The following is a 14239-nucleotide window of genomic DNA, read 5'->3' on the forward strand; positions in this document are numbered from 1 at the left end:
GGCAGCAGTTTAGGGTTGCCAGGTCGTCGTCCCCGTCCACCGGCAGGGGATTGTGGATAAGGTTGCCAGATCCAGGCTGTGAAACTCCTGGAGATTTGCAGGTGGAGCCTGGGGAGGACAGGGACCTCAGTCGGGTACAATGTCACAGAGTCCACCGTCCAAAGCATCCATTTTCTCCATGTGAGCAGTAATTCCAGGCATCCCCAGGTCCCATCTGGAGGCTGGCATCCCTAGGCAGTACCCTCTGGGGTGACTTGATACCACCTGATTTGCATGACTCAATTAGGCCCAGCTGCTTGCTACTGTTCATCAGCAGCCACCCTATGAAAGCCAGTGCGGTGCATCAATTAGAGCTCCAGATTAGGGTCTGCGAGACCCAGGTTCAGATCCCCATCTTGTGGTGGAAGCTGACTGGGTGATTTTGGACCAGTCACATACTTTCAGCCTAGCCAACCTCAGCCTAGCCAATTAACAATATGCAGATAAAAAGGAGGAGAGAATACTGTAAGCTGCTTTGGTCCTCACTGTGGAGAAAGACTGTAATTTTCCTAGGTATAGGCTGTGGGGGAGGGGTGTGGAGACGGAAAGCTGAAGACAGAGAGGCAGATAAAGGTAGGTTCGCTGTTGGGTGGGAAGGAACTTGTGTTGCCAACTCCAGGTTGGGAAATTCCTGGACATTTGTGGGGTGGAACCTGGGGAGGGGGGGATTTGAGGAGGGGAGGAACTACAGATCAGTATAATGCCATAGACTTCACCACCCAAACCATACATGGAGGAGAGAAAGAAAGAAAAAATGAAAGAAAGAAAGAAAGAAAGAGAAAGAAAGAAAGAAAGAAAGAAGGGAGAAAGCATGTGATAGAGGTAGAGGGAGACAGGAAGAAGCAAAGGTGTCTTGCGGGTCTCCACTTGTAATCTTATAAACCTCAGTCATGTCACCCCTCAGCCATCGTTTCTCCAAGCTAAAGAGCCCCAACCGCTTTAACCCTTCTTCATAGGGAAAGGGATTTAAATGTCAGGAATGTGTTCTGGATGTGAAAGGTAATGGGAAACCCTAGTATAGGGGTTGAAGGTAAATAGGTATTATAATATCTGAAAAATGAAGTGCATGATTTGGTAGAAGCATTTTGGCCCGGGTAGAATACCTTTTGTGTGCTGTATCATTACATTAGTGTTGGTGCTGTTGCATGCTAGCTCTGTGAATTAAACTTCCATGCATATACTATGTTTTTTATGCAACTCAATCCTATTGTTATTGTAGTAGTCACAGGTGTTAGAAGCTTTTTTCCTGGTGAGATTGTTTCCATGTGGATTTACTTTCTAGTCCAGGTCTTTGTGCATCCAGGGAAATAACATTATTTTATATAATTGCCTCTGCATGCACAATCACTCTTGGGTTTTTAAATTAACAATGCAAAAGAAATATTTTCCAACAGTGGACCTGAAACTGACATTCCAATTATTTATTTCATTTAGGTCACTTTTAGTATCTTATTAATATCAATTTTGGTAAGACTGCAAATTGCAATCTGATGCACTCTTACCTAAGAGTAAGCATAATAGGAGAATTCGGAGAAGCCATAATCCCAGTTGAGATAATGGAAGTAGGTATTGATATATTAATATATTAATATTAATATTAAAACTCTTAGCACAACTGGATAATTTGAGTTTATTGCTTCAAGGTAAAGATCATAAATTACAGAATAAAAGATGGATAAGGGTATATAAATGGATAAACAATATAAATTGATAAATAAGTAAATAGTTAAAAATATGTATAAGAAATGTAATCTGATTTCACAACTCTAAAAAATTATGTAACCTAAGAAACTGAAATGTTTGTATTCTTATGGAAAATATGGAAAATAAATGTGAAAAAAGAGATAATGGAAGTAGGATAGCTTCTACTGCAGCTGAGGGGCAATGGAGGGAGGTGGAACTGAGAGAGCTCTGAGAGAAAAGCTATTTTGAGGGAACAGCTCTGAGAGAAGTTATGACTGACCCAAGGTCACACCAGCAGCTGCATGTGAACGAGTGGGGAATCAAATCTGGTTCTCCCAGATTAGAGTCTGCACTCCTAACCACTACACCAAACTGGTATAGCACAGGGCAGGATCCATAATCTGGCAATCTGCCTGTCAGCCAACAATGCAACCCATCACCCCAGCCTGCATGCCGGGGGCGCACCATGGGATGGCAAGTCTAGACGTCCCACATGGGCATCCTCCACTAGGGTTGGGGCCATGCTCTAGCACTGGAGTTTGGCATAATGTGGACAGCTCCATTCTCCAGACCCATTATAGGACTCCCCAAACCAAGGGAGGCAGGCCTGCTGGCCCAGCCTCCCTCAACTTGGATCCAGCTTGATGGCCCAAACCGCCCATAAAGGCTGTGACAAAGCATGCATCTTAACTTAGATACCAAAACACCCACAAATTACTAAACCAATGGGGAAAGCATGGAGCAAACCACTCCCACTGCAGCCTGTCACACAAAGGAGGAGCAGGTTGGAGTAAATAAGAAATAATAATAATAATAAATAAATAAACCACTTTAGCTTCCAGGCCCTCCTGGAGTCCTTGCCCTTCCCTTGCAAGCCTAGGTGCCTGATTGGCTGCCAGGGCTGCAGTGCAGCCAACACTGCAGTCCTCCACCTCTGAGGATCTAGAGGGGAAAACCCTTCCCTCATCTCGGTCCACAGCCCTGCAGCAGTAAAGGCAGCCCCAGGTAAATCATGCAGACTTGGAGGGTTGTAGATCATTGGGGTTACAGTAATTGTATTTTCCTGAAAGTAAAATCACTCCGTGTTTTAACAGGAAAATTTCTGGGAACTTCTCCATGAACCCTTCTGTACTATATTACTTAAATATATCAGTTTTACTTGTAAATTATATTTTAACATTTTTCACTGTTAGGCTAATTTATCAATCAATAATGTACCAAATACGGGGACAAGCTGAGATCAAAGGAAAAAATGTGGTTTATGTGTGTTGTTACTTTTTATATCGCACCACCGTCCCTCCACTTCTATAAACTGAACATAACATTCTTTCAATTTAAAATAGTGCCACATTTCTAGAGCTTTCCCACATTCACTAAGTAGTTTCAGAAGACCAGGCTGGGAACAGCTGCCTCTCACAGATCCCAAACATTTGCTGTGCTGCTATATGAGTGATAGGATTCTTTTCTTCCTCATCTCACTGGAATATGCTCAGCTGCCTCAAGTATTACTAGTGACCTCTGTCATCCCAGAGTGTGGTCCCTTCCAAGAACAGACCTCACTGTGTTCATCCATTTTTAAGCCCTGTGCTTGGGGGTGTTTTTCTCCCATTCCCTCAGAGAGCACTTTTGATTGTCTATGAACCTTTCAGCCCTTAAGCCACAGGTGGCACTATTTTAAATTGATGTACTACTTCTTGTCCCATGGCAAAAGGAACTGTGTCAGATAGGGCTCTGGGTTAAGGGAGATATTGGTTGTGGTGATTCAGAGCTGAGGTTGTTAGAAGCAGGGAACGTCATCTCTAGGGTATTTAATAATGTTTAAAGCACTTAAGCATGGTGGAAGAAATGGAAGTGTCCTTTCTGTCAAAGATTTCAGGCTGTTCTAGAGTCAAATAAAAAGGAAAAGGCAGATAATAGGTAGTCAGCAATACTCACTTGCCTGTTAATATGGGAACGTGAATGATATGGTGTTGGGTCTCAAGCAGATCCTAGAAGAGTAGCTCTAGAACAGACTGTTGTATTTTCTCAGACAGTGAGGTAATGTTGATGGTGCTTGTTAAAGTCCCACTCCTCTGGTGCTCCAACTAATCCACAGTGCTTTTAGATTAGACCACGGACAGGGATGCTATAAAAGATTTGTATAGCAAGAAATTATTTTGATGCAGTCTTTTTTCATTTAGTTGTAATGTCAAAAGTTTGAAAGCTACACAAAAGCTGCTGGCCATATGCTTTCTGTTTGTTCTAGGAAATTTCTATTGTCTTTCCTGTCTGACATTTTAATTCACCACAGAGTTTGTACCCTTAGTGTTAAGTACTGGTAAGATACAAAACAATGAAACCCAGCAGATATTATTTTAAATTGCCTGTGATGATTGTTCTTAGTTCTGCACTATAGCTAGACAGAAAACTATTTAATAGACAACATTTGAATAATACAAATGTGCAGTTGGTAAAAATGGATTAAGGTTTCAGGGTGGTACCAATGGGTGATATTTAATATTGAATGACGTGTATTAAGACAAATGCTTTTATATATAATTTATTTGGCATTGTAAATGCATTTATCGTGTGAGATACAGACCCCCTGATGCAAAATGAAGTATTCTGGAAAGGTTTGGAGTAAATAAATAATAAAACCACTTTGATACACTATCTAACAATATTAAATATTAAGACTTTCACATGATTGATTTTAATACTTAATTAACTTATTTAAAGTCCAATACAACTCTGTTTTGTGTTAAAGCTCAGACTCGATAGTACTATAAAGTCCAGGTTTTTACTAAACAGAATAAAAATTAACTGCATTTTATGATCACTAGATTTGCTAGTTACTAGTGACAAGTCATTTAGTGACATGAGCTTGTGCCACTTCATTTTGGAATCCAGCTGATCAACTTCATAGCATTAGGCCTTTCCCCCCTATTTGCATCATTCCATTTTAATGATATATAATCGGTTACAATTTATGAAAGAAAACATGCTTGCTTTGCGCTATCGAAAATATGTCAAATTCTGCAATTTTTTTATGTCTAAAGAAAACACTTCTTCAGTGACAGATGGTTGGTAGTGAATTATGAAAGAAGCTTGGTAGGTGAATTAAGAGAGAGGTGCAGTCCTTGATTACTTTTCTTGCTGTATGTCGTGGTAAGTGAGATACCTGACACCCACCATATTTGTGGGGAAGGTGTTAGTGGCAGGGGATTGTTGGCAAGGGTTTGAGTTTCTTTCATTAGAGCTAAGCACATTGAAAGAGTATTCACATGGCTCACATTCTCTTTCCAAACATACTTTGAAGGGCGGTTGCAGGTGCTAAATATTTAGAGATATCTGGAATTTTTTTCTTCAGCATCCTTATACATAGGTAGTTTTTCTCTTTTTGCCATTTTATTAGTTCTTCTATCCTGTTCTCACATCTGAGTGTAATTTTGTACATCCAACATCATCAGAAAGATATATCTATGAGCAGGATGTTCCCTGCAAGCTCATATGATGGATACTGGCATTTCTTCTCTAGCACTGGAATGCTGATCAATGTCAGCGATACCTGGTTGTGACCCAGGCAACTTCAGAAGAAGTATTTGATCCACACAAACAGTTCCTTTAATGGCATTTCACAGAAGTAAAACATCATATCTAAGAAGTAAAATTCAATTTCAGGATAAGATACGATTTCCAATAAAGTACCCCGCATTGAGCATTTACAAAATTTTACTGTGTATAAAAGCAGCAGCCAGTAAGAACTTTGCCACTGGTTCAATTATGTTTTCCTCAGTGCTGTTTAACAAAAATGATAGTTTGTTTAGCCTAGGCAGAAGAAGTATTTGAAAAATGTTAGACTTCTGAGGGGCAAAGAGTAGGCCAAGGAGTGCTTATGGAAGCAGTTTAGAAAGAGACAGTATTATTTATTTTATTTATTTATTTATTTATTTATTTAATGCCTGCCTCTCAGAAGGACCCAAGACAGCATGCAAGATTAGTTAAAAACCATGGTAATCAGTATTAAAACATCAGCAATAAATACCACTAAAAACAGCAGCTTACATATAGATCTCTGCTGCAAATCTACAAAAAGTGGTGTGGTGGAAGCTCAAACATTCATTCTTCTAAACAGTACTACTTTACAGAACTCTGAAGATCAGCTGTGTGGGAGTCCTCATAACCTCAGCTAGCAAGCCATTTCAGAAAGTGGGGTCCACCACTGGAAAGGTCTGTTGTTATTGTCGTCACCCTTCTGCTGGATGAGTTCCTTAACATACCTTGTTTGTCTGAGCAGATCTACCTTGGGGATGGGGGGGGGGGACATAACAGAAAGAAACTGTCAGTTTGTTTTAAAAAGAAATATGTAAATTTTAAAGGGTATACCTGAGAGAGTAGCTCCATTTCAAATGTCCAACCAGAAATTCTCTGACTTGCAGTAGGAGGCCATTTTCTAGCAGGAAAACATCAAAGTACAGTTTCTTCTGACAAGATGGAGGAATGCTGTTGATAATCATTTCTTCAGAAATGTTTAATGAGAGACAGCTTTTGGTATTTCATATGCTGCTATTGCTACCTTTTAAAAATTGACTTACTTGCTGACCTGCAAAGGACAACATGGAACTTATTGATACTTTTAAAAAACACTATCCTGTAATGTTCCTCTCAGGAGGTTTAAGTAAGCCTTTGCCTACACTTCTCCCTTCATGGTGACTGGCTTGCAAGGGTACATTGACATCCACCATCTCCCTTCCATGGGCTGCCAGCAGATTCTGAGCCCTGGCCTCACTCTTTGTCTAGAAGGGGATGGATGCTGTTTCAGGGTTGTTTTTTTCTCTTTCAGCATCTCATGACACTTTAAATAAGAATTATCTTTTAATCTTTGGAACTGCCAGAGAGGACTTGCAAAGAATGAGGATGGGGAGGAGGTGGGGTCAGTTTTTACAATCTGCGTATATGGATGTTTAAAACTACATTTGTTTTCTTGTGGTCTTGATCCCCACTCTAAATACCCACTCCAGTTATTCATATTTGCATTTCTGTGAAGTTGTAAACCTTTTTTTAAACAGAATTCCCATGCTCTATAAAGCTATACATATAATAGCTATAATAAAAGCTATATCACTGCTTTTATTATTTGAGCCTGAGTGGGAATACTGAAACAGTGCTGGCATTGCATTGAGGACAGAACCCTTATCTGGAAACTGGGTTCCGGGTGGGATCATACTTTACCTTGGTTACTCAGTAACAGCAATACCTCTCATTCACACATTGCCAGGGCGGTATGAGATATTTAAAGAGTCCATGTTGTGACTTCTGTCCACATCAGCTTCCCATATTTCCCCAATTGCAATGAAAGCAGTTGACACTGATCTACACGCAGATTGTCAAGGAAAAGTAAGATTACAGTCTGAGGTGCCTTTATTTGTACACACATAATAAAGTGGTCAATCCTTTTGGGGCAAAAAAGGATGAAACAACAGGAGACAGATGATTAGTGGGCTCCAGAAGCGCATATCAGTAGTCTACACAATATTGTTAAAAATATTTGGTAATGATTTTGTTAAATTACATTTTATGCAACTAGAACAATATCTTGTAGAGTATTATAAACCTGCAGTTCTGTAAAGAATAAATCTTTCTTTAAGAAATGTCCCATGAGCCATCATAATGATTTAATTTTGTTTACTGTTGTTTAAAAATTAAATGCTGAAACTATCAAAAGGATTGCTTGGTATTCAGAGTGGTTAGGTTAATAGGTATTGTTCATTGATTGTTTTTAACAGCAGTTTATACTGAATTGCTGATGTAAAAACAGTTTTCTGTTGGCTGGCCTTTGTAATCTTTATATTGCTACTTTGGATAGAAACTTGACTTGTATTCTTTCTGCCTGTATTCTATAACAGTGCCTTTTAAAGGACTTTGGCAATGTTTTTACTTCTTGATTGGGACACTAGGAGTGCGTTCAGACGGGGCATTTGCAACGGTATAGGTGCCGGTTGGAATCGGTGTACTTACCGGCGTTCACACGGCGAACATCTGCCTTCCATCCCTAACCGTTGCAAAGAGCTTTACACCATTGTATTCTGCCACTAGGTCCCCAAGTAGTGGTATCCTGAGTGCAATGGTTGTAATCGCGTTACCCCCGTCTGATCGCTCTCCAACGTTGTAAAGCCACTTCCGTTCGGAAGCCCGAGGCTTCGATTTTCGCCTGCCATTTTTTTTGGTTAGGTTGGTGATATGCACTTGGGCGAAGCTTCGCCCCGGCGTTTGTTTTTTTAAAAAAGAAAAGGTCCTTAGTTTAAGGTTTTGGAGGACTCCGAGACCTCAGGGAGGCCAGTTTGGTCTTTAAACTTTAAAGGTAAGTCCTTACCTTTAAACTTTAAATGTAAGACAGGGTGTTTTGCGCATGTGTGAAGATCGCCATTCTGTGGATGGCTGCCTATGCGCATGCTCAAACTGAGTAAAAAAAAGAACGGGCATACAGCGATGGGCTCCGCAGACAGGAGGTAAGTGTGATCGCGTTTCAGCCAGCATAAACTGCACCGGTTCCAATTAAAGTATCAAATCATGGCAATCTCCTTTACATGGTAACAGGTTACTTCAACAACAAAGTGTGATAGTTTTGGAATACGTACACTACCTATATGTGATAAATATTTTCAGGCGGCAGAATTTTTTGAAAAATGAGGATGTTTAAGACCTCTGCCTGCAAAGCCTCCTGACAGTCAAAGCCTCCTAAGCTTGATAGACTAATGGTTTGACTCACTGTAAGGCAGCTTGGGAGATAGAAAATGCTAAACCAGGATCTCCAGACAAGCAATCATATAGAAATCAATTCTGTTTTCTTGGGGAGGGAAACTGATCAAGCCAACTAAAGAGACAACACACAGCAGTAGAAAGGAAAGCCAGATGAGCAAGAAAGGATGGAGGAGGCAGCCCCTAGAATTCTATACAGTAATCTATCCCTAGTGTTTAGGATGTGAGATTTATTTATATATTTATTTTATACCCAGCCTTTCTCCCCAGTGGGGACCCAAAGCAGCTTACACCATCCTTCTCTCCTCTGTTTTATCCTCACAACAACCCTGTGAGGTAAGCCAGGCTTATTTTGCAGTCACACATAGTAAATAATCCACTTTCAATTCACTTTCCAACTGAATTTTGCCAATTCACACAGTAAAATCCAGTCAGAAAGTACACTGAAAGTGGATTGAAAGTGTATTATTTAGTGTGTGTGACCGCAGCCTTAGAGAGTGTGATGCCTTAGAGAGAGGATGGAAGGCCACTCATCAAGCTTCCATAATGTGAGTAGGAGTCCCTTGGATACTAGTCTAACACTCTTAACCACTATACCACACTGACTCTCTGCCAAAATAGTTAGATATGTTTATGCTGTGTATTCTGTTGGTGTGCTTCTGGTGACTTTGGTAACGATGGCAGCATGCATGGAGCTTGGCAGCATCCGTTGAAGTCTGCACCAAGTGTGGCATGATTATTTAAACTGGGTGTAAGGGTTGCACATTTCCCTCACATTCAAGATATACACAGTTTTCTTGTGTCTGCTTTCTTGAGTTGCAAGAGGTACTAACAACTACCTGGATATGTCTGAATAAAATAGATTCCATCTCCAGTAATCGTAAGCTTTGCTGGCACCCTGTTAGTCAGTTAAGCACTGTTGGAGGAAAATGTTCCTAACATCATTAGCCACTGGAGGAAGATCCAAGACACAATCATGTCATTGCTCCTGCTAGACACTCTGGCAGACATGTCCATGAATGTTCCTTTGGAATCTACCAGGGCTTGGAGTACCATACTGTAGTAGAATTTTATGTTACAATACTCTGCCGTGGTGCTGCTCAGGTGCTAGAGTCTTGACATGAGTACAGCTAATGTATTGAACTCCAGGAACTTGCCATCAGTTGTTCCTCATGGATCAGTTTTGTAACAAAGTGCAAGAAAAGTTTGGTGGTGACCAGCATAAACTTCAGAAGAACGAGGCTACAGGGAACTCTGCCAAATGTTCAAGAAAAAAAGTAGATAAAACTTAAATGTTGGTACATTCTTTTCTTCACCATGCAGTAAATATACTGGGTAAAGTCCTTTTTATTAACTGATAAATAGGTAACTACTAGCATGTTTAGAGTTTCAGTGGACATGCTTTATGCTAACCAATATTATTAAATTTAATGAAATCTTTGCTACTGTAGTACAGTGTAGATTTAGTAGTTACGATTATTTTTTTAACTTTTTCTCCCAGGTAATTTTCACTGATTGAACTGTACAAGTGCCAATATGTATCATTCCGTATCTGAAACAAGACATCCTTTGCAGACAGAAGAACAAGAAATCGGTATTGATCCCTTGCAGAGCTTTGTGAACAAGCCTGAAGATGGTGAGTTTCACTCAGTTTGTGATGTGTTTAATTTTCTTCCCCCAAAGCTGTTGATCAGGATACGTTTTTGAGAATATTTCAGTGCACGTATGTAAAGCACTTTGCTATTAATAAAGACGATGACACATCAACAAATTTGTATACAGAAACAGTAGCCAAATGTTTAATTCACTTTCATCCTTTTTTAATCATAAGGCAAACAATGATTTCACCATCACAATACTGAAATTCAATATAGCCTTTACTAAACAACGTGCAAAAATAAGCTCTGAGCCAACTTTGCACTGCTTGTTTGCTTTCCTATTGTGTATGTGGCTTTGGTAATGTCTTTATAATGATATGGGTCGCTGCTTTCTATTAAATTTCTATTTTATTTTGGGTGGTGTTGATAAAATTCTAGCAGACTTTTATTTTTACTTACAGAGGTTTTGGGGTTTTTAATAAAAGCTGATATTGGCACCTGTATCTTTAAAAGCTGTATTTTGGGGTCTTTTTAAATCAGCCTACAGAGCCCAGGTCATACCATGGTCTGTTATACTATCCTAGCATGTTTGTAGATATACTACTGAGGTCACAGATACTCTGGTGAAATTTCCCAGAAGGCAGTATTTAGAGTGCCATGAAGAGAAACTACCTGGAATAATGCAAGCGTATGCATGTGTTAGTTGTCTTCTCATTTTATCTGTGATCACGGACTACATAGTTAACTAGAGGAAAATAACAAGATGCTTGAAATCTTATCCTTGTCATTTAAGACCATTTTGCAAGTACTTCATAACACACCGTGACACCTTTACTACTTGTAATCTTCTGGTCCATGAATTCACATGTCAGAAAAATGAATTTAAAAATATGTTTCAGCTGGATTAATTTTGTGCTATGTTTCCAGGGTGTTTTTAAATAAACTTTTCTGAATGAATATACATGTATTGACCACACATCATATAGTAGTAACAAAACATGTTGCTTACTGATAGAGTTGCCTGATACATCATTGATAGGTATATCTGTATAACTTCATTGGATCACTGATAAAGTAGGTTTATATTCACTAGTACATAAACATTTGTAAAATATGCAAGATTTGTAATAGTGGTCAATCATGCTGTAATTAGCTCATTTATCCCATCCAAATGTTTCTACCTAGAGGGCACAAAAATACAATCAAATCTTGGTCTTAAATTATTTGAGTTATTCAAAAGCCTTCAGACTTTACACTTTCTCCCAAAGTGTCTGTCCCATGTAAATTTTGTTCCCAACTACCCAGATATTTGATTATCCATGTTTTACATCCCATAGGCTCAGCAGAAAGATAAGAAAGTACCATTTGTTTTTGTTTTTAAAGTTGGAAATACTAAGCACCCCCTATTTTTATAATATATTTGTATTTTAATATGACAGCCTGTTTTCAAGCCATCATTAAGCAGAAATTTAAAAGCTTCTTGTTGAGAACTCAAAAGCTGATATTTCCACATTTCATTCCTTTTCTGTGATTTTTGATCTCTCTAAGAAATATTTTAATTAGTGCACCTTTTTTTGTGTGCCCAGGAGCAATTAGTTGCCTAGCCAGAAAAACCTTTCTGTTTTTTTAAGTTGAATCTTAACATTGCTTCGACATATAAAGTTATTAGGATCGAATTGATGTTTAAAAGTGCCATTAATTCATTTACCCCAAATGTTCATTAACAATGTAAATGTATGCTGATGTTCTACGAGACAAGGAAGTGACTAATGACTCTTCGCACTAACAACACTTAAAATGAATAGAAACTTAAGATAGCTAATCTTGAAGTAATCAAGACCCTCATTCAGCTTGGCATCTCTGTATGCTCTAAAACAGCTGTCAACTGTTAAAAATATATACACAACACACAGATACGCACATGCAAAGATAGAGATATGTAAATACATGGTTCCCCAAAGTCATAAAGGTTACCAACCATAGTACATTTTTTACATTCTATATGTAAATATTTTATATAAAGCATCCATTTCATCTTCATAGCTTTTTTACAGTGAAACACAGACTGCATTTTAATTTGGTGCCATATGTATCCAAGATTCATCATCTCTCAGCTTTATGCTATTATTTAAAATAAGATATGCTCTGAATATTGGGGGGGTGGGTGGACTTAAGCATGTAATTTTCCTAGGCCAAATGCTACAACTCAAGAATTCAGTATCAGGAGGCGGCAACTGCTCTGTAACAAAGAGATCATCAGATTATCCAAATCATTTAATCTGTTGTGTGTTGCCTTTCTCTGTTAGTACTTATTTCAGGGCCAACTTGCTTTCAAGCACATAACTTGCCAAACAAAACCCGAAACAAACCAAAAAAACACCTCTGCTTTTTGGTCTACTAGATAGCATCTTTGATTTAAATATGGAACCTACATTAAATTTCAGCTCCAATAAGTATAATGTAGACATCATGTATATAGGTGATTGATTCAGTTCCTTTCCAGCCAAGTAATGGCTTCTTCTAAACATGGGTAGCAGTGTGAAGGTGAGCATGTGAAAACTAGTAGTCAGTTATGGATGGGATTTAGCCATTACGAAGCTTGGAGACCTTCATTTCATACAAAGGAACAGATTTATGGATTAATATCAGGCATAAATGTCTGAATAGTTTGGTACTACATGCTAAAACTCATGCAGAGAAATTCTAACTCACCTTGCCTAATACTGGATAAATGTAGTGAGAATACTGCTGATGGTAGTCTTAGCCATAGGACCAGCGCAAGGCAGAATCAAGAGGGCTCAGGGTACAAATTCTGAAGTGTTTTCAAATATGACCTTTAATCAGATTTGTGATACAATCCTAAATGGAGTTAAGCCCTTTTAAGTCAATTGAAGTCAGTGTTTTTTAGTGGATTTAGAAGACTGGAACTCTGCTTAAGACTGTACATCCAAATATAGATTATATATGTAAGTATAGTTTGTGTGTGTGTGTTATCTTGTAGGATATGGTATATTATGTGGTTGTATATTTATAAAATGAATTCTGCCTTTCACTAACTTGTTAGGTAGTGTTCTTCTGTTAATAACTGTCACGTATACGCCATCAAAAAATAATAATGTATTTCCTTGCTCACGTCCTGATTGCTGCTGTGTGCAATCAGTGGCATTTATAGGTAACTAGGAAGAAGGCCCACTGTAGCAGGAGACAGCGGGCACTAGTGTGGGTGGTGGGCAGCTGCCCACCCGGGGCGGCTGAGCAGTGAGGGGGCAAAGGTGTGTGGCCCCGCCATCAGCCCGAGGCCATGGCAGGGCAAGGCGACCAGCCGGGCCCTCCCGCAATGGGGCACTTGGCGCCCTGCGTGGCCGGTGCACTCGAGGCCCCCACAGGTGGAGGAGTCCGGGCGCAGCCCCCCACAGCAGGATGGAGCCATTGGAGGGCCAAGTTGGGCGGCCGGACTTCCCCTGGCTGCCGGAGGCATCGGCAGGCCAAGGCGCCCAGCACACCACTGGTGGAGAGGTCCCATGCCGCCTGGCCCTCTGGGAGGGTGCCAAGCGGCCACAGAAGGCAGGGGCAGGGGGTGGACGGAGAGGGGTCGGCGACAGTCAGGGGTTTGCTGGAAGAGAGGTGAGTGAAGTGGGGGCTTTTCAGCCCCCACCTGCCTGGGACGCGGCCATGAGTCAGTGTCCTCGCGGCGGAGCAGGGAAAGGTGAGATGGGGCGGTTGGAGGTCTTGTGTGGTGGTGGGAGGATTGTCCCGCAGTCCCCGGCTTCCCCCCGATGCGATGGTGGCAGGGGGAGGGAACAGGGCACCACTCAGTACTTGGTCCACTGCTTTTTAACTTGTTCATTAATGATTTGGAGATGGGAGTAAGCAGTGAAGTGGCTAAATTTGCGGATGATACAAAGTTGTTCAGGGAGGTGAAAACCAGTGAGGATTGTGAGGCACTCCAAAGGGATCTGTCAAGGATGGGCGAGTGGGCGTCAACATGGCAAATGGGGTTCAATGTGGCCAAGTGCAAGGTGATGCACATTGGAGCCAAAAATCCTAAATATAAATACACATTGATGGGGTCTGAACTGGCAGAGACTGAGCAAGAGAGAGATCTTGGAGTTGTAGTGGATAACTCACTGAAAATGTCGAGACAGTGTGTGACTGCAATAAAGAAGGCCAATGCTATGCTG

The 14239-nt window shown here is 40.3% G+C and overlaps 1 protein-coding gene across 1 annotated transcript in view; it reads left to right on the forward strand.

Annotated features, from left to right (window-relative positions):
* TBC1D5 (TBC1 domain family member 5) overlaps positions 1-14239 on the forward strand; it is a 271575-nt gene that overhangs the window by 137403 nt on the left and 119933 nt on the right. The window contains exon 3 of the mRNA XM_015426945.1: positions 9962-10096. Coding sequence (XP_015282431.1) covers positions 9997-10096 — 100 coding nt within the window. The 5' untranslated portion in view covers positions 9962-9996. The remainder of the gene's footprint in view (positions 1-9961; positions 10097-14239) is intronic.

The sequence above is a fragment of the Gekko japonicus genome, unplaced genomic scaffold (assembly GCF_001447785.1).
Source record: "Gekko japonicus isolate JY-2015 unplaced genomic scaffold, Gekko_japonicus_V1.1 scaffold162, whole genome shotgun sequence".
Lineage (NCBI taxonomy): Eukaryota > Metazoa > Chordata > Lepidosauria > Squamata > Gekkonidae > Gekko > Gekko japonicus.